Source organism: Corapipo altera, unplaced genomic scaffold (genome assembly GCF_003945725.1).
Source record: "Corapipo altera isolate COAL_440 unplaced genomic scaffold, ASM394572v1 0, whole genome shotgun sequence".
NCBI classification, from domain to species: domain Eukaryota; kingdom Metazoa; phylum Chordata; class Aves; order Passeriformes; family Pipridae; genus Corapipo; species Corapipo altera.
In genome coordinates, this window is record NW_020884872.1 from 41340403 (window position 1) to 41360612 (window position 20210).

General features: G+C 37.8%; 1 protein-coding gene across 5 annotated transcripts in view; it reads left to right on the forward strand.

The window, feature by feature from the left end:
- The window catches only part of ABCC4 (ATP binding cassette subfamily C member 4), a 146074-nt gene that overhangs the window by 33382 nt on the left and 92482 nt on the right, over window positions 1-20210 (forward strand). For all 5 annotated transcript variants that reach the window (XM_027645455.1, XM_027645466.1, XM_027645492.1 and 2 more), the window contains 9 exons: window positions 1369-1458; window positions 1807-1998; window positions 3506-3600; window positions 3699-3785; window positions 14279-14375; window positions 15509-15724; window positions 17477-17617; window positions 18994-19031; window positions 19357-19457. In XM_027645455.1, coding sequence (XP_027501256.1) covers window positions 1369-1458; window positions 1807-1998; window positions 3506-3600; window positions 3699-3785; window positions 14279-14375; window positions 15509-15724; window positions 17477-17617; window positions 18994-19031; window positions 19357-19457 — 1057 coding nt within the window. The remainder of the gene's footprint in view (window positions 1-1368; window positions 1459-1806; window positions 1999-3505; window positions 3601-3698; window positions 3786-14278; window positions 14376-15508; window positions 15725-17476; window positions 17618-18993; window positions 19032-19356; window positions 19458-20210) is intronic.

Below are 20210 nucleotides of genomic sequence, written 5' to 3' on the forward strand. Positions count from 1 at the left end.
CCTTGTGGAAGTTTATAATGGCAACGAAAGGAGTTTTGCAGAGTTGCACAACACACGAGTTCAGATTCTCACAGTGTGACTGATTTTATGTGAACCCTGTCGTGCTTCTGCGAGGTGGGAATTGTGAGCTCTGGGTGCAGTGCTGCCTGGCTGAGTATTTCTCCTGGCATGAGTGAGAATGTGTGTGCTAGCCCAGTTCTCCCAGCTGTCATAGATGTGGATGGATACTGTACTTCTGTCTCTCCCAAATAATTTGAAACGAATTGCAGGCTTCTTCTTTTTGCACTCCTAGTACTTGGTCTTGTCGCATCTTTTGTGCAGGGTTAGGTGGTGGCCTCTTCTTTCACTTGAACTTCAAAGGTGGCTGGAGATTTTAAGTTATTCTTCACCTTGCTCTTCCATTTTTGCAGCTTAAGACTGAGTTTTCATTTGATCCTTTGATAGAAGTATTAGTTTGGGGTTTTTTAAATGCATATATTTTACTGTTTGCATTTTGGTGTCAGTCATGCTTAGTGAAGACTAAGATGTGTGTAAAGACAGATTCTGTTATGAGGCTGTTTTGCTTTATTGAGAGGGAGCTGCACCAAGTCCTTAGAAATTGCAGTTTAGCATAGCTATTAAAGACATGAGCATCCTTTCTCTTCACAAGCAGACATTTTTACAACCTTGATAGAAGAGGTGCAAAATATGTTAGGAAATAAGCTCTTATCAGTAGTGTAACATAAAGGATAGGCATACTAAAAAGGAACATTAAACAAACAATCCTAGGGTAGGATATTTTCATACAAATAGCCCATTACATTGCCCATGAAAAGTCTGTGAGAATACACAGTATACAAGATGAAGTTCTGTAAAATCAAATGGCATTTTTCTGTTTTCACTTTGGATAGAGCCTTGACTAGAGGAAACACAAACCTGGCTTTCCTGAGGCTCTGAGAGAGCTCCAGCCCTCCCTTTTTCCACCATTTGTCTTTCTACTTGGAGTTGCTGAGTGTGTCGTGCTGTGGCCGTGAATGCCATTGTGGTGGCCAGCAGAGAGAGCTCCTGTTTCCGAGGCTGCCACCCCAGCCTTGTGCTGAGCTACAGCGAGGATACCTGGGCTCTGAGGAAGCACTGCTTCTGCTGCCGTTGGATTCCTTGTTCCTTGAAAACTGTTTTATCTGTGTTTCTTGTTTGTGGTGAAAGATGAGGGGCTTTCAGAAGTGTTAATGAATTACCAAAGAGACCAACTGTATGCTTGAAATTATGGTGGTCATATGGGTTTCTAGTTTATAGTGATTTATGTACATGATTTTCTATTTCTGAATATTTATTTTGATGGTGTAAATTTCATTACTAAGGAAGCCATACTTTTTCTCAAATCCACAGAGTTCAGAAACACCAGCACTTCAACAACTTTCGTTTACTGTCCGACGAGGGGAACTATTGGCTGTGATTGGACCCGTAGGAGCTGGAAAAGTAAGTCTTAGTGTTTATCCCATTTCATAATGCTTTTATGAGTCTTTTAAATGTGAAAACTAGAAACTTAAAACTGTACACTTCCTTTCTGTGTATAAAAACACAGTTCACATCAAGATACTGGCATTCTAGAAAGGCTGATGTCCTTCTGGATGTGGTTTTGAGTTAGGCAGTATTTTGTATGTTGGTTCTAGACTGCATCTAGAGGTTACTAGTGGTTTGCTACTGTTAGCAGTAGTCTGAGTGACAGAGTGAAATATACCATCATGCCAGTAAACACTGCTCAGTCTCTGTAATGTCTTTAATGCAACCAAACTTTTTAATTATTTTTTTTTCAATATTTTCTAGTCTTCTCTCTTAAGTGCCGTGCTTGGTGAGCTGCCTAAAGACAAAGGTTTGATAAATGTTACAGGAAGAATTGCCTATGTTTCTCAGCAGCCTTGGGTGTTTTCTGGCACAGTAAGAAGTAATATACTGTTTGACAAGGAATATGAGAAAGAAAAATACGAAAAAGTTTTAAAAGTCTGTGCTCTTAAAAAGGTAAGGCTTTCTCTTTGTGTGTTTTATTTCCATGTTCGTTATTTTTATCATAGTGTTCTTTTGGGCTTGTAGTACATGCTGCAATATGTAATATATGGAATTGATTATTATTAGTAGCATATGAAATAAGTCCTGTTGCTTAACAGAAATATGTGTAATTATTTTTGCCATCCCTCTGTAAGCACCTTCTTGTAATTCTTAAAACTTCCACTAGGGGGAGGCGTAGCTTTTGTGAAGCACAGACACGTTTTTGAAAAAGCTATTCCCTATTATTTAATTTCATAATTGCATTTTAGCCCTTTTCACGGATATTGTGGTAGGGGTGTGTGCAAATGCAATAAGAGGCAGAAAACAAATGATCAAGCTAGCACTGTTTGTGACTTCCATTTTGTAAATATTCTGTATGGTTTTCTTTAAAGTAAATGTCATGTGTATCATGTGTTGCTAACAGCTATCAAAAGAACCCTAGGCTATATATTGGAGAACTTGCTGAACCTAAGTAGTTTTATGAAAAAATATTTTTGAAAGGTCTGTGTGCAAAGGAGTTTGTGACATGAGATATAGAAGAGGATTAAGCCAGATTTGTCAAGAAACAGACGTTTTGCTTGGCAGCTAAAAAGGTTTTATGCAGCATGTTACGATATTCCTGTCAGCAGCGACACAGGTGAAAAGCAGATGGTTGCCGTAATGAACATTTTTTGCAAGGTTTTTACACATGGCAGATAGTTTTAATATCGCCTGCTGAGATCAGTCATATGCTGTTATATAAACTTAAAGTTTTAATGATTTTAAAAGACAGCAAACTGCATTAAAAAAATCCACACTTCATATTTGATGGTAGATTTACTTTCATATTTTTCTTGCAAATTTATGTATCTTATAAAAGCTGTGAATAAACTTTAAGGATATGTGTTATAGCTTAATATAAAACTTCTGTATTTCCTGGATAGGAAATACAATGATTTGACACGGAACACCATACAATTTTTTTGTCTTATTCATAGTCCCTACCCCAAAATGAGCCAAATCTGTGATGAATGTTGTTGTTTCTGTTGAATACATTGCAGTAAGAATAAAAGTAATGCAGTTTTTATTGACATTGGCAAGCTAATTTACTGATAATAGTTCAATTTTTATTTCTTGTGACAACTCATTTTTTTCAAATAAAAATTAATTAATTTACTGCTAGACATTTTAGTATTTTGTTTGATTTTCTGAATCCCCAAATATTCCTTGTAAGACTAAGAATAGTAGTGCACTTTCCTCTGAAGAAAACATGAACTTCAGGATCTCATCTATTTTTTCTGCTTTCTTAGTTACCTTTTCCTGAAAGTACAGAGTCATAAAGTAACTGCAGGTATTTCATTTAGTATGAAACCTTGTATTTTAAAGTGAGATATTAATACTTTTTAAATAAGAAAATGTTATGTTGATGCAGCTTTGTGGGTCTTGGAAGTTAAAATGATTAAAAAAAAAAATATTGCTCTCTGTTCTTTCATGTTTACAGGACTTGGAATTATTAGCAAATGGTGACCTAACAGTAATAGGAGATCGTGGAGCTACTCTGAGCGGGGGACAGAAGGCCCGTGTAAACCTGGCCAGGCTAGTGGTTTTTTATTGTTTCTAAAAATTTCCAGACTTCAGTGACTAAAGTAAACTAATGTAAGACTGTGATACTGACATTTCTTTATACCTTTTAGAGCTGTGTATCAAGATGCAGACATCTATCTTTTGGATGATCCACTGAGTGCAGTAGATGCCGAAGTTGGAAGACATTTGTTTGAAAAGTATGTTACTGCTTTATTTTCATTTACAATGCAAATGTTATATTGCTATTCCTTATAGAAAAACTTGAGAAAGCATTTCTGGGGAGATGGATTTCTTCACAAAACTTAATACCTTCGCTTCCTGCATTTGTTTTTCCTCTGTTTTATGTAATTGAAAGATTTTCCCCAACTGTGTCTTTGGTTTTGTTCTTTATTTTTAAAAGCCCTCTAAAAATCTGTTTTGTAGATATTATATCTAGAATTATTCTTAAGGGAATATATGACATTTTCTTAAGGAAAATGTCAGATTTTATACGTGAGTATTGGGGTTTATGAATAATGTGTTTTATTAATATTAGTACTGAGTGAAGAATAATATGGGGTGGGATTTTAAATCATTTCTTAGTTTCCTGCACTTAATTTGCTAATTTCTTAGTTTCCTGCACTTAATTTGAGTGGCTAAAGGAAAGGACAGAACTGTCTTAGATTCTTGAATGATTTTTTGTTTTGGTTCTTGAATGGTTGAAATTTCTCTTGATAGGTGAAACAGGGAACATGGTCTGCAGAGTAGATTGCAGAGAGCAGAAATAGAGGGAGTTGGTCTCTTTTCCCAGGCAACTATCATCAGGACAAGAGGGCATGGTCTCAAGTTGTGCCAGGGGAGGTTTAGGTTAGATATTAGAAAGAATTTCTTTACAGAGAGGGTGATCAGACATTGGAATGGGCTACCCACGGAAGTAGTGGATTCTCTGTCCCTGGAGATTTTTAAGAAGAGACTGGATGTGGCACTTAGTGTCATGGCCTAGTAACCGCGGCGGTGTTGGATCAAGGGTTGGACTTGATGATCTCAGAGGTCCCTTCAAACCCAGCGGATTCTATGATTCAATGAAAAGAGAATGCATAACTTTGGCATGTAAGAGAGGGATATTGGACCTTCCTCCATTCCCCAAAAAATAGGAGAGTGTTCATTAATGTCAGGTTCCCTTCTCAATGAAATTCCTGTTCTCCATCTCTCTGTTTGAAACTCCCTAATCTACGGCTCATAATGAGTATGAGAGTAATTCAGTTACTTCCAGCCAGTGTTTTGTCCTTGCTTCTTCATAGGCTATAACTCTCTGTATTAAAAGGCATAATCTAGAATTTATTAGAAATAGAAGAAAAAAATTCCATTGATGGAGTTCACTGGGTTTTGGTTGAGGCCTTCAATGAGAATGTTTTCTTAATCATACTTGCATCCTTGGAATTCCATGCTCCAAATACATGAATTAATTTGGTTTTACTGTTGTTCCCTCCTGTCCACCCCTAGACAATCATAAAAACTTATCTTGCAGAAATGGGCATAGAAATTGCCTTGAGTAGCATCGGCATATATGTTCTTTTGTCCCTATAAAGGGAAGCTTTTAGTATCTAAATTTGAAAATTGTGCATCCTATTGATGTTTTTAGTTTCTAATCTGGACTCTCTGAAACTCCATCAACATTTTGTTTTATTTTATTGATTTCTTCAAATGTTTGTTTCCATCAGCTAGTATGGAGTAAGAGATTTATGATGCATAGGCTTTATGTTAATTTTTTACCTGCCATGACTGATAGATGGAGTTCATTACTTCTGTAGTTCACATATGCTATTCAGTTCCTTTAATGCCTATTGAAGCTCTCTAGGCTTTAGCTGCTGGTTTTCTGTTTCTGCACAAGATCTCTCTGCAACTCCACCATCTGACTGTATCAGTGGTTGAGTTCTGAAAGTGCACCCACCTGAGCTGTTAACCTGAAGTCTTAAGGTCTTTTCATGAAGAGGATAACAGGAAAGTACAGTGGTGCCTTGTGAAGGAGTTCAGGCTGCCTCTTGACTTATTCTGTATTTTACGTGAGCTGTGACATTGGCAGCACTACATCCTACTGCAAAACTGGAAGCTAGAAGCCATTGCTCTCTGAGCACAGTGTGTGTTTTGCTGATAAATGTGTGGAGGTGAGGAGGAATAAGGAGGTTATCTCAGAGAATTTGAAACTCAGAGAACCAGCTGAGGTTGTTCTGTACTTTCTTTTATTTTCGTCAACTGTAGATCGGTTGGAGCAAAACACATAAAAGTAGAATGAAAGCATTTTTTAGAAAATGGACTGGGTGGAGTAGTAGTGGGAAGGAAAACTGAGCAATGCCTCGCTGTGCAAGATTTTAAAGGAGGGTTTTTTTACAAACAGAAGTTGTCTTCTGAGGCCTTCATGGAAGCTGTAAAAGGTGCTGGGGGTAGTGGGGAAAGTGTTATGTTCAGTAGCTTGCTTTGTAAAACAACGCAAAGCATGTTCTTTAATGCTTCCTGAATAGTGCTAGAAATGTGGAGAAGACAGAGCGCTTGGGCAAGAATGATTTCTTAGAACATGGTGCTAAGGAATGTCTCAGACATCACTTCATGCAGGCTACCCCCCAGGAGTCCAAACCACGAGGCTTAAAACAATGGACAAGATGGAAGAAGCAAGATTTTTTTAATGAGAATCTGAAGTGGATATTGTTCAGTTCACTCACTCTTTTTTTTTTTGTTGTAATTTTATATTAATGTTTAATTCTTTTACAAGCGTCTAGTCTGTGTTTACATCAAAGATAGGTATGTTCCTAGTAATTCCCTAGAGCTGTGGTCTGTGGACAGCTGGTTTATTACATTTGCTGCTTTCCCTCATTCTGTTTGGCTTCTGTAGTAAACAGTTTAAAATATATAAATACTTTTCAAATGAGAAAGAATGCAAGTAGCACATCTCCAGTGGGAAAACAGTCCATGATATTATTAATAAGGGATTGTGGCTCTTAAGAATTTCTTCATGATACAGTCAGGTTGTTCTATGGATGATGGAGCCGATAAAACCAGTTTTTCAATGCATTCCTCTTTCCTGATGAGGTTCCTTGGGGACTAGGAAGGCATAAGCTGAAGATTTTCTGTTTTCATGTTTTTCTATTTTTAGGTTATTTGTAGCCTTTTGCCTGTGAGTTGTTTTGATATTTAACAGTAGGTCTTTTTCCAGTAGGGGGGTGCCAGTATTGTTTTATGGTTTGTCACGTATTTGTAGGTATATATGAAAATATACCTTTATATATATATATATATATTTAAATAAAAATAGCTTTTAATATCTTTTAAGAAATGCAGTATTTTGAGACCTCTAGTTTTGAAATGAAGGACAGCCATTATAGATGCAGTAGCACATTTCCGTGTATGATGAAGCTCAGAATAGCATGTGATTTCTGAGAAAATCATTCAGTTGCACTTAGATCCCAAGAAATTTTCTACTCTGCCTGTTTATCTTTATAAACATACTTCTGTAGATTATATGGTTTCAGATCATGTTTAGATAGAAATTAAATTGTGTCCCATCAGTGGTATTGACTCAGAAATCATGTTCTTAAGAGTGAGATTTATATTTCATTCCTTATTGAAACATGCTCTTTTCTAAGTATTTTTCCTTCCCTTGTATCTTTTCCAGTGACAGGAGCCAGTCTCAGTTGATGATCAGCCTGATTTCTTTCTGTTCCTCCTCTGTGCTTATGAGAGTGGACAGAGTTACAGGACAGTTTGGGAATCTTTTAAAATCAGATCTAAAGTTCTGATTCTCTGGAACTAGATAAAAGCTGCAGAAGACGTGACTGCATTTATCACAGTATGGTAATGAACTTCAACATCTATTCAGATGGAATACTTTGGAACTAGGTAGTGGCCTTCAGTAGGAACTCAGTGGACATGCAGCTGGGTAGTGGGGCATGGAATAAACATATGTTGAGGCTGACCGGAGAGTCACCTGGCAAGTTGACCAGATGTCCTGAAAGATAAAAGTCTCTCCCTTGCTGTCTGAGGTAACTGTGTGTTTCTCTTCAGGGGGGGAAGGGAGCAGGCATGATTTTGTAGCAGAAGTGTCCTTCATAATTGCGGGAAAAGGTGAAGAAGAATTGAACTGACAGCAAAGAAGAGCAGAAAATTCCATCATGCAAAGTGCATGGATTAAGAGATCCTAACTTACTCATTGCATTCTTACCTAAGCCCCAGAAGTGCTTGAGGGGAGGAGCAAAATGAAGTAGGGAAAATGAGTAAAAGGATTTTTTTTTTTTTTTAACTAGATATACAAATCGAGTATTTACTTACTCTATTTAATTTCATTTTTGGAACCCTTAGGAGTCCATGAATGCTTCCAGTGTCATATCTCTCTTTCTGAGTGGGCTGTGCTTGTAAATCTCACGTAACATTTGAACTTGGAGGAAAAAGTGCTGTTATGTTGGTGTAGGTAATTAGAAGCAAGTGAAGCTCATCAGTCCTGTAAAACTAGCAGATAAAAGCTAGCATGTCTCACTTCTCTAGAGGGATTACAGGTACAATCAGTGTGTCAGGGGAACCAAGCAGTGATAGCCCTGGCATGTACTTGCCAGTGCTGTGTTTAAGGGCATATACATATTACGTGCTTTGTCCACTGACGACAGATGTATTGGGGAGGTGGTATCTAATTTCAGGGATTTCACTCTACTTCCTTTCAAGTGGGATCTCTGTAAACCAAGAATCTCTTCAAGACTTCTCAGTTTGTGTTTCACACCTGGTCTATGCTCATTATTGTTTCTGATACCATTGCAGTTGTTACAGCCCCAAAGAGAATTTCTGGGCACATTTGAATGCCCTGTACTTCTATTTTTGTATTATAGGTGTTGCTCTTAAAAACGTATTAGTTATATCTTTCAGTTTAGATGATACAGTTGAAATTCCTTGAGCTTTGTAGTGTTTATGGTAGGGAATATGTTTAAAATGTATGAACATATTGTAGTAATGTTGGTTAGGGTTTGGGGGTTTTGGTTTTGTTTTTTTTACAGAAAGTGAAATGCACAAGTGTGATCTCTGTACATTGTATGTTTTGAAAAAACTTTAAAATTTTAAGTTTATAATATCACAAAAATGTGCCTTTTTTAAAAAAAAAAAAAATCACACAATATGAAAAAAAAAACCACCAAAACACAACACTTGCAGAACCCCAGTGTAGTTGAGTGCTTTAGTGGTCTGTGGGGGCAGTTGCAAATCAATATTATGAATTCTAAATCAGAAATGGTTTCGGGGGGAGGTAGGCAAATTTGCATAGGAACAGTTCACGAAGAGCTACTTAAATACCAAGAATCTCTGGCTCAAAAAAGTTCCTAATACTTTGTAAGCTGGAAATCTGTGCCAGAGGAAGCATCAGACTGTGTTTGCTTATATGCTTTCTCCAGCCATCCAGTGCTACCTCGTGCCCAGAACAGGGTGATGGATTTTGTGGACCAGTTATACTTGTGCATTAGTTCAGTGGAGGCTGGGACTTGTCATGAGATGGAGATAAAAGATTGTCAAGGTAAACATAGAAATAGAAGCAGCGTAGTAGAAATAGAGACAGCATAGTAGAAGTAGGAGGTTGGGGGTTTTGTCTCTGGCAAACATTTCACACTTTTTTTTTTTTTTTTACTTTTCTAAATTTTGAAATGTACAAAAACAACTGGAGGATTGTTCTGCCTAAGCCACTGAAATGGAAAGGGAAGGGAGAGGAAAGCAAATGTAGGAAGTAAATGAGTATAACAAAGGCTTTATGCCTGTGAGCACTTTCTGCATGTGCTTTAATTTCATTTCAGTGGTTATTTTCATTGAAATGAATATAAGTATTACTAGAGTAAAGTTAAACTGGCATGTGAACTTGCAAAAAGGAGTGGGAAAAAGAATGGTAAGGAAGAAAGTAGAATCATTAGAGACACTTTGCAGAGGTGAATGAAAGCTGGTTCTTGGAGATAAAAACTTAAAAAAGATTAAAGAACAACTTGTCTCAAAGAAAAGCAAACCTGATAGCGAAGGGAGAATAAATCAGGATTCGAAAGCACGAAGACTGCCTTTGCACTGAGGAGTGCTGTGTTGCTGTAGGCCTCCTTCTCAGTGTCTCCTACTTCATGCTCTGCATTATCAAAGCTCAAGCTAATTTTTTTAATTGTATACCAGTTTGCTGTCAAAGTGCAGTTGGCTTTTTAAATGGGCAATAGTATACTGTTACTTAGGTTTATTAACTTAGAATATTGTTTGTTTGCTTCTTTGTTTGTTTTTGTTGAATTGGAAGAATGTAATTTCTAGAAGGGTCTGTCCTGATTCTGGTATTCCTAATGATGTATGAAGGTCATTGGTGCTATATTTTTGGGGGTAGAAAACTAGGCAATGCTAAAGGCAGTTCTGGAGGGATTTGGGAGGTCTTGGTTGCAGGATGTGAATTAATAGATGCATGCATGCAGCAGGGATAAGTGCGAAGCGTTGAGTCCACGAACACACAATGACCAGGTATCAGTAGTGTGGTAGTTTTATGGAAAAGGAGGTGTAGAGTGTGATAGATCACAAATCATCAACATCATGCTCATGTTAAGGAAACTGTGCCCTGGGATTTATGACCAGTAGTGTATCTGGCAGTACAAGTAAAGTAATCCTCCTGTATGTTTTGTAGGTGTAAGGTCTCAGCTGAAATAAAGTTTCAGTTTTGTGCACCTCCAAAAAATGCAGACCAGCTGCACACATCAGTGCAGGTGGTCAAGAACATTCAGGTGTCCAGGGCGGGGAGGAATAGAAGAACAAAACATCAGAAAACTTCTTGTCAGTTTAAAAAAAATGTATTTGGAGGGGGTTTTTTTGTTAATTTTTTTTTATTTGCTTTTCTTTTGTTTCTGGAGGGGAAAGACTTAATGTGTAAACTCATCTACTGACCTTCAGGAAATAGTGGATTGAATTGGCACCAAAGGATGCAAACTTGGACTTCAGAGTAGGATTTTGTAATGGCAAGGGTAGCATGTGTCTGGAATACATTTTCAAGGATGTTGAAATTTTTGTTGAGCTTAAACATGCAACCCATTTAACATCTACCAGGAATACTTTTAAGTTTAAATTGCTTCTTATTTGGGGAGGAGGATGCAACTGTCATAGTCCCTTCATTTCCCTTTTTCTTGTACTCAAGAAAGGCTGAAGAGCCTTTGGGTCTTCTCTGACAGGATCTTTTCTGACTGTGCACTTGTGTGCATTTGTGTGTTTAATAAAGTTGGCAGTGGCGACTGAAGTTTGTGCAGTAATTTTTCCTGTTGTTAAGCATTAAATGTGCTCACAGACTAACTAACAGACTATGCCTCTTGAGAGTAATAGAGGAGGACAAGAAAGGTGAATTTTGTAGGGTTTTAAACAGCAAGTAAAAAGGTGGTAGCAGTTCTTGGTGTGCTCCAGCAAATGTCTGAAGCCTTGGACCAGTTATGTCAGCTGCTACGGCAGACTTTCCCTGAATTCTGATATCAACAGTAAGAAAGGGAAACACTGTCAGATGGTGATTCAACTACAATTGCGTTTCCCACCTAGAATTGATGGTTGTTTTTCTTCAGCTATAAGAGCAGTATCTTTAGCAGTAGATGGATGATGAAACTAAGCCTTAGTGAATCAGATAGAAAAATAAACACTTATGGACTATTTTGGAGTGGTTTTTTTTTCAGTTCTAAGACAAGACCAAGTTTTCACTAATAAGGAGTTCAGTGAGCTCTCTGATTTTTGTGCCAGCCCTTTTATGACATTTGGTTTTGCTGAGCTTCTCTTTTAACTCCAGGGTTGAACTTTGGCTTCGCTCTTCTGTGGTAGCCAAGGCACTGTATAAAGTTAATGCTCAGGCTAAGCTGCAGAGTGAATGTTGTTGAATAGGAGAGAGAATATTGGGAAAAAAATTAAAAACCGGTTTTGAACATAGAACTCAAGTAGTTTGATGTTTTGAAACAGATGTTAATATTTACTTAGTGTTTTACTAGTTTTTCAACTTCTGTGCTTCATCATGACACAGTATATTAATTGGCAGAATTTTCTATTGCACTATCTGAGCAGTGAGTTGTTTAATAGATCTAAGCATGTACTCTTCGTTGTGATTTTTCATGCCTGTGCTCATGCCAGTGAATTGTGGCAAGAGTGAACAGATATATCAGTGGAAATACGAATTTCCACAAAGGTTATTTTTTGCTTACTCTCTTGAGATCAGGATGACCCAGGATACTGTGCTTACAGCTCTCACAGTTCTAATTGGTTTGCTCCAATGCTGAGATAACCCGCTTTTTTTCCTCTTTTTCCCCAACCCCCTTCAAATGCAGACATAAAGTACAGTGGGCTCACTGTGGCTCAGGATCAAGATTTCAAGGTTTTGAGCCATTGGATTTTCTAATGACTGGGTTGTCCCGGTAAGCTGTTAGACGTACACTTGGCACAAAGAAAATTCAGTGATTGGAGTGGTATATGGGCTGTGGGACTTATGTAAGGGAAAGATAGATAACTTCTCAGTGAATACTTGATACATTCTCTTTTGGCAACTTTTCTGCTAGGCCTTTCCTGTAGCCTCTCTGATGTTTGTCCAGTTCTTTCTATAGGTTTTGTGGAATGTTATGTTTTGTTGGATGTCTCAGCTGGTGCTGTTCTTACCTTGTGGTTTGTTTCAGTGACTGCTCAGAGGGTGGACAGTAACTACGTCAGAGTAATGCTCCCATGAAGAACTTGATGTATAAATAATTGCAGCTGCTCAAGTAGTCATGCTGCTGCAAATGCCTTGATTAATTTTTATCTTGGCCATCTAAGAATATTGGTGGTTTTATAGTTGCATTTTGAATGCTGCATATCAAGCATATAACTTTCTCAGGAAGAGCGTTGCTTTTAACTTAATTTTACTGCCCAGTTTATTTGGAAAACTATAATATACTTTCTGCATGTAATTATGCTAATTAGTAGTATTAACCATGTACTTCCTATAGTCTTTGTAGGAGTGACAAAATAGATGTTAAAAGCTGCATGGGGAGTTAATTGAATGTATGAAACACAGTAAGCAAAGTGATATCGCTGCTGTTAAGGTCATGTTCTTTTTCTGCCTTACTCCCTTTTCTGCTTATTTGCATTTCTGCATTGAATTTTTACTACTGAATTGCTGTAGTTTTGGTTGGGTTTGTTTAGGAGAAGAAGGAGAGAGAATCTGTGTGTGTGCACTTTTTTTTGTTTTCTTTTGTGGTAAGTGCCACACTCCTGTGTCAAGTTAGCAAATGGGAGTTAGTATGTTAGCAAAAATGAGCCAACAGGAGTGGATCTGTGGAGAAAAAGGTGTGGTGCCAAGGTCCCTTTGCAGTTCAGAAAGTTCTGCTCTGAGCAGGCTGCAGCCTGGCCCTTCAAGCTTCATGCCTCATCAGCTGAATACTGAAGAGGGATGCTGCCCAAGTGTGTCCTGCTTGATTTTGTCTAGAAATGCAGTTCATGGGTGCCAGTACCGCTCAACAGCGTGAGAAACAACTCAGTGGAGTCTCTCTCACTGGAGGTACTCAAGAACTGTCTGTATGCAGTCCTGTGCCATGTGCTCTAGGACAGCGCTGCGTGGGCGGGAATGTTGGACCAGATGGCCCACTGTGGTCCCTTCCAACCTAACCTATTCCATGATTCTGTAAACTGGGAGATGATCTTCAAAAAGGCATTCATAATACAAACAAAGATGCTGGTGTGTCGCTGAACACTTCAGTCCTAGACAGTATCAGTTTTCCTTTTTTTTTTAAGTGAGTAGCTGAGAAAGGGCTGTCTGCTCAGAGGGCTTGTCTCTCTGCTTTGTTACTGCGAGGAATAAGGCAGTGAGCGTTGGTAGTGTTGGATCTCAGCTATATCTGCTCTCCCTGTTGTACATAAAGAATGTGCTTACAGATCTCTCCACTTGTAAACCATTTCTAAATGGTTCATAAAACTACTTCTGTGGTTTTGTGTTGTGTTTTGTTTTTATTTTGTGGAATTGGTGTCCTTTCAAGGCTCTACTGAAAAAACACCAGGTATATATTCTACTAAAACTACATGGGTTTCACCTACACTTGCTGATGGTTCTAGTGTGCCCAGTCTCTTCTTCACCTCTGTCTTCAAATCCGAAACTTCTGGTAAGGTAGTGGATAGGAAGGTGGTAAGCTCTGAATCCATGAGAAAAGGTCATAGGTGGTTCAAGAATCTCACTTCTTTACCTCAATGCGTACCTGGATGTAGCTTAAATCAGTAGTACTGTTTACTTCTCCAGAACTCTCTGTGGCTCAGTGTTACAGCTGCTATGAAACTCCTCTCGAAGAAGTTACTGTTATTGTCTGTATATGTCCATAATTTTACACAGTATCTTGCCTTGCTTTCTCTTGCCTTTAGTTTAGGCTTTTTTTTAAATGCTCTCTTTGCAATTCACGTTATGACATGTACATTGATTATGAGAATGTTTAAGACAATTTTAATGAAACATCTTATTTCCTCCTCTGTTATTCCAGATCAGAAATATGTAATTTCTTCTCCTTACCTTGAAAACTTAGAAAGTTAAATAAGAAACATGTTTGTTAAGTATAGCTTTTATAAATCTGGTAACAATGCATGGCCATCTTCTTATTTTAAAAACTTCGTAATTCAATAGAAGATGTTTTCCAGAAATAATAAAAATCTTTTAGGACATTTATTTTTTTAAATTAATTTTTACATCTCTTTGCAGATGTATTTGTCAGGCCTTACATCAGAAGATCTCTGTTTTGGTCACTCACCAGTTGCAATATCTCCGTGCTGCAAATCAGATTCTAATTTTAAAAGATGTAAGTGATTTCAGTGTCTGTACTTATACTTTGAAATTATCCTTTTTAATCTAAGAATTTTTAGTCAGATTTTTATTTTTAGTTTGTAAATATGTTTTCTGTCTAATGACTCTATATGTTTTTAAAGTTTTAATAGTTATTAATGAAATAGGTTGATTTTTCTTGGAATATCTTCCCTGAAAAATCTGTTTTGGAATTTTATCATGCATGACAAAATAATCTGACATCCTGATTTTTATGTGAATTAAGAACTATTATTTCTTCAAACATTTTGTCTGGTTTTGAAATAGAGTTTTAAATTTCCTTTGCTTCAAGTTTAATATATTGTGAGGGAATTTTGAGACTGTGTTAATGCTTGCTTTTATTCTTGTTTCTTACACTTACATGTGAATTAAGAAGTACGTTAAATTAATTTTTAAATTAAGGCTGAGAAATGGTCCCAGATGCCTTTAAGAATGAGCAGGTCTTCATTGTGATAGTTCTTTCCAAACTTTGTTGTACTGGATATTCAGAGGTAGAGGGGAAATGGAAGAACTGCAGTTTGGGGTTTTTTTCACTTTCTTTTTAAAGGTTGGTAGTGAAATATGTGAAATTACTTTTGAGGCATTGCAAGAGTGCAGTAAAGGACACTACCATCTTTTTCCTCCCATTGAGATCTCTTTAAAAGTTACAGTAGCCCTTTAGAAATGAGTTTGTCATAGAGCTGTAAGCAGTGTGGAAATGATCTGTGTTGCACCTTGTAGGACTCTGCGAGGACCAGGAAGTTAAGATGTTTACCCCTAGACTGGAGTAATATAAAAAGACTGATGCTTATGTATGCAATAGATTAACCTAAGGCTGCACGGCTTGGCTGTCACCCACAGCTTCTCCAAGGAGGTGATTCTCCCCTGGCTACAACTGGAGATTTTGTCATGCTGTTTGTGTGCTGCTTGGCCCGGATAGCTGCCAGGAGGGGACTGGTTAGAGTATAAAGAGCTTCTAAGTGAGAAATCAGCAGAGCTTTCAGCTCAGTTACTGCAGTAGAACGTATGCTCAGCAACTGCAGAACCCCAGAGACAGCAAGGACAGATAGGAAAAATTGTCCTTTACAGAAAGTGTATAATGAAGATAATCAAAGTTTATATTAATTATAGGGTAAAATGGTGGGGAAAGGTACCTATGCAGAGTTCCTGAGATCTGGCATCGACTTTGCTTCCCTTTTGAAAAAAGATGAGGAGATAGAACCTCCGTCAGTTCCAGGAACCCCCAACCTGAAGTCTTCCCGGAACCGAACCTTCTCGGAGTCCTCTGTCTGGTCCCAGGATTCGTCTGTGCACTCACAGAAAGATGGAGCAGTGGAACAACCCCCTGTGAGTGCTCAAAGGATAGACGTGTCTCAACTCTTGTCTGGCTGTTTTTTAGCTTAAATTTTGATATGGGCTTTCCCTGCAGCTTTGGAATATCAGGGATTATTGAATTACATTATCAGGTGAGAGCTCACCCACAGTGGACCTGCCCAGCTGTGCTTGGCTGGCAGCCCACAGCTCTGTGCTGTTCTGTTCAAACCCAGCAGAGTCAGTTTGTGCAGTTCATCAGCTCTGCTGGATGCCAGAAGCATTCACTGTTGGTGTCCAAAGAAACTACACTGGGCTTCCTTCAGCCTGTCCTCTGACAGCGGTGCTTTAAAGGGCCAGTCTCACTGTATTTGGTGGCTTCTGTGTGTTGGTGCAGTGTTGAACTGAAATGAACACTTTGAAATCCTGAGTTCTGGGAAGTGTATGCAGAAGCCTTACCTTTATGCAAAGTCTATATTTGCATGGCTGGCATTAATGTATGCATAAACATACCCACATGATCTTGAGCTGGCCCTGAGGGGGTAACCCTGGGACACCACTGCCTTGCTCTCCCCAACCCTTTTGTTGCTGAAAACAGAAAGTGTCAGTATGACTTCCAGGTGACTTGTTATCTTTTGGGTCTGCACAGTGCAAAGCAGCCCTAAAATTTCTGCACCAGAGGTGACCTTCTGCTCGTGTGTTTGCATTCACATAGAACAGTGCAGGATCCCTGTAACCCTGCTAGGCTTGGGTTAGCGCTGCATCTATGGAACAGGTAATCCCTGTATATCTGTGATGATTGTCACCTTTATGCTATGGGTGTATATTATTTCTTTATAATGAAAAGCAATGAGATTTAAAAAACAAAACAAAACAAAAAAACCCCAAACAACAAAAAAAGCTACAGACTTTTTCATATTTTTTGAAGGAATGATTTTATGCTCAAAAGCATTAAACTTCTCTGATATTAATGTCCCAGTGGCAACTCCTGTCTTAAATTCTCTTAAATTTGCAAAGGTGTTCCAGACTTTTTAGCAGCATTAGAATTGTTGGGTGTGGGTGGAGGAAAGTGGGAAGGGGGAGTGTGTGGAGATACAAAAAAAGACCAAGATAGCTTTCTCACCTTATATGGGCAGGTAGGTGGGATTTCTCTTTTCACGTCTGAGTCAGATCTGTTCCCCACTGCTCGTTGTTCCCCATCCATTGTTTGCTTAGTATGATTTCTCATTTGCCATTTTACTTGTTTTCCCTATTAACAGATGCTTTGTTGGTACATACAAGGAGATGATTAGACCTTTATGGTTAATTTTTAAGTCCTGGCATATGTTGATTGATCTTGGTACATACTTGTAGAAGAGTATTTGCTTTAAATACTTTTCTGGAAAGGAAGGGTTGCACGTACTTTCATTCTGAAAACAGAATTTTCCCCAAGTAAAGGCCTTAGTTTCTGGAACTGTTGTGAGTGAAGGTAGTGTATAAAAAAAAACTGGTTTAGTGATCAGGATACGTATTTCTGGCTAGATCTGAAGCTTTGTTATATTTGGTGATGCAGTGCCAAATAAAATCCTCACAGTGTCGCTTTGCAGAATAGATTTTTCAGTATTACTGCACTGAGACTAATTTTTTTTTGTCAGAACTGTAGTTCGATGTTTAAAGATTTTAGTGCATAATCACTTTATCTCCTTGTTTAATTGTTTGATAATTCTGAACCATGACATTCAAGTGGCTTAGTGTGAATCTGTAACTGCAATTTTGATGGGTTTTATTCTGTGGGGTTTTTTTTTTCAGGGTGAAAATACAGTGGCTACAGTGCCAGAGGAGAGTCGCCATGAGGGAAAAATTGGCTTTAAAATTTACAGAAAATATTTCACTGCAGGAGCAAACTACTTTGTGATTTTTATACTCATAGTATTCAATATTCTGGCGCAGGTAAGTTGTGGAGGGCCACAAATAATATTAAATGTATTTTGGGTTTGCCTTTTCCCCCCCCTTTTTTTTCTTTAATTTTCTTTTTGACATAATGTGTACTTTTTACTGTGATGTTTCATTTAAATTGTTTGGGAGTGTTGTGTTCTTTAATAATTTTGTAGTGTACTCAGTCAAATTTTATGTGTCAGCATAGAATATTGGTACAGCATTGAGAAACTTTGCACTGATCCTTACTTCAACAATTTTAATATTTCAATAAAATAATGATTTTGATGACAACATAGCACAGAAATTATAAGCCAGTCTGATTTTTTGAAACAGAGAAGAAAATAGTAAGGTGTATAAAGTAGTGTTCAACAAACCTGAACAGTCATCATCTTTCCAGTTCAGGAGGGTAAAGAGGTTTATTGGGTATGGGAGTACAGAGTCTGACAGAAGTGTTCAAAGAACAGCTTGTCTGCAGATTATGAGAGGAGCGAGAAGGAGGGTCACTGTTTAGCAAATAAGAAAGTGAGGAAGGGGATAGACAAATATTTTGTGTAACGCAGACTGGAAAAGGTATGTAAAAGAATTTTTAAACAAGGAAAACTATTTTGATACTTACTGAAAGAAATGGTGAGTTGAGGAAGCTGCATGAAGATACCTTATTGCCTTTTTCTTTGTTTCCTGCTGAGAAAAGCTCAAATTCATTGCATGGAAATGATTTGGCTGGGTTGTAAAAGAAAGGCTATATATTTTAACATGTAACTTAATTTTTACTTGTCCTTGATTCGAGTCTGTTGGAAAGATAGCGAAACAAGATCAGATCTCTGTAGTAGAACACCCACAACTTCAAATTCACGTGAACAGGGGTGTATGTTGAGATAAATAACCCTTTTACAAGTTTGAAGTCACTTCTTGTCAGAGAAGGAAGGTGGCAGTAGGAGTTTTTCCCTCCCTCTTCTCTCTCATCCTCCTTCAGCCCTGTTTCTGGTCATTATCTCCCGTAAACACAAATTTCTGGACTGGTGACATCAGAAAGTTTGTTAATCAAAAAGCATTTTCGAATATCTCTAGTAGCAAATTTAGGAACTGAAAAAATGAGTTCTTTAATGTGCAATTAACATACATTAGAAGAGCTACTATATTTTGTTTGCTAAAGTATATTGCTTTCCTTTAGTTTGCTATCATGTAAGGTAATTTAAGGTAACTTCTTTCTTTGTAGAGCACCTTCTAATGTGCTTGGCAAATTGCTGCTGGTCTTGAAAGACTGGATGGCATACTTTCCTGAATATGTGATGTTTTCCCAGAGAGCTTGAAAGAATAGCAAGGAAATTTAATTTTCTAATTTTTTTTTTTCATTTTGTAAGATGTTGTGTTTGTCTCTTTTGCTCAAGGTGGCCTATGTGCTCCAGGACTGGTGGCTTTCTTACTGGTAAGTTGATGATAATAACTGACCAGTCATTTCTGCCAGTCAAGTGCTGTTTGTTTAATAGAAATCAGTGTTGTATAGGTTTTCATGGTAAGGGAACCTGTTCTAGGAAACTTCAAATTACACTTGATCTTCCTCTGCCTTCCACTTGTTCTGGGGGGGAGGGGAGAATTAAACCTTATGCTGAGTGCAGACTGTGATTGCATCTACTCGTGATGCATGACAGCATCAATACATGAGATCTTTTGAAGATTTTGACAGAGTTGAATCGAGAAACAACTAAACATACTTATTTGATGATAGTTATCTTCTGTATGCATTTCCACAGGGCAAATCATCAAGGAAAGCTGAATCTCACAACAAATGGAAATAATGGAACAAATGGGACAGAACATCTGGACCTTAACTTTTATTTGGGAATTTATGCAGGTATTTACACATGCATCTGTGTGTGTGTCTAAGAACTATTTATTGTCTGATTTATTGTAATAGAGAGTTTTGAGAGGTGCAAAGCAATGGCAATGTGGGAAAATGTGATTTCTAGCAGCAACTGAGCAATATCTTAAGAGATTAGGAGCCTGAGTGTTGCTTCCTGATAAAAAATAACTGCAGTAAAAGTTTAAAAATCTAAAAATCGAACAGAAGAAAGAGGTTACGTGCAGACTCTTAATTTGCTTTGCCTGGATTTTAGAAAATAAACTAAGAATTGAGTATTCAGAGAGTCAGTCACCATAAGGTTGTGGCTATTGTCTGTACTAATTGAGGTAAATCTTCAGTCATTATATGGATGGGCAAGAGACACTAGAAATGGATCTTCATTCTGTGCTGTTCTAAAACTTGACATGGCTACATTCCTTCTGAAGTGCCATAGCAAAAGAACCGGTTTTTAAAAAACATTCTAGGTGGGTATGCAAACCAGATTGTTAAAAAACATTTCAATGTATTTCAATAGGTAGCCATATATGCTTCTGAATATTCAGAAAAGGGTGTTGATCCTTGTATTCAGGCATCCAAACATCTTGAAATACTGCTCTGAAATATAGTAAAAATTGCTGCAGAAAAATCATGTGCATGCTCTCAGACTCTGCTGTTTAGCACTCCTAGTGATGTATGGTTTTGTACAGGATAGTAATTTCTTGATGGAGTTGTAAATGATTGGTGTGAGCAAACAGGTGGAATGCC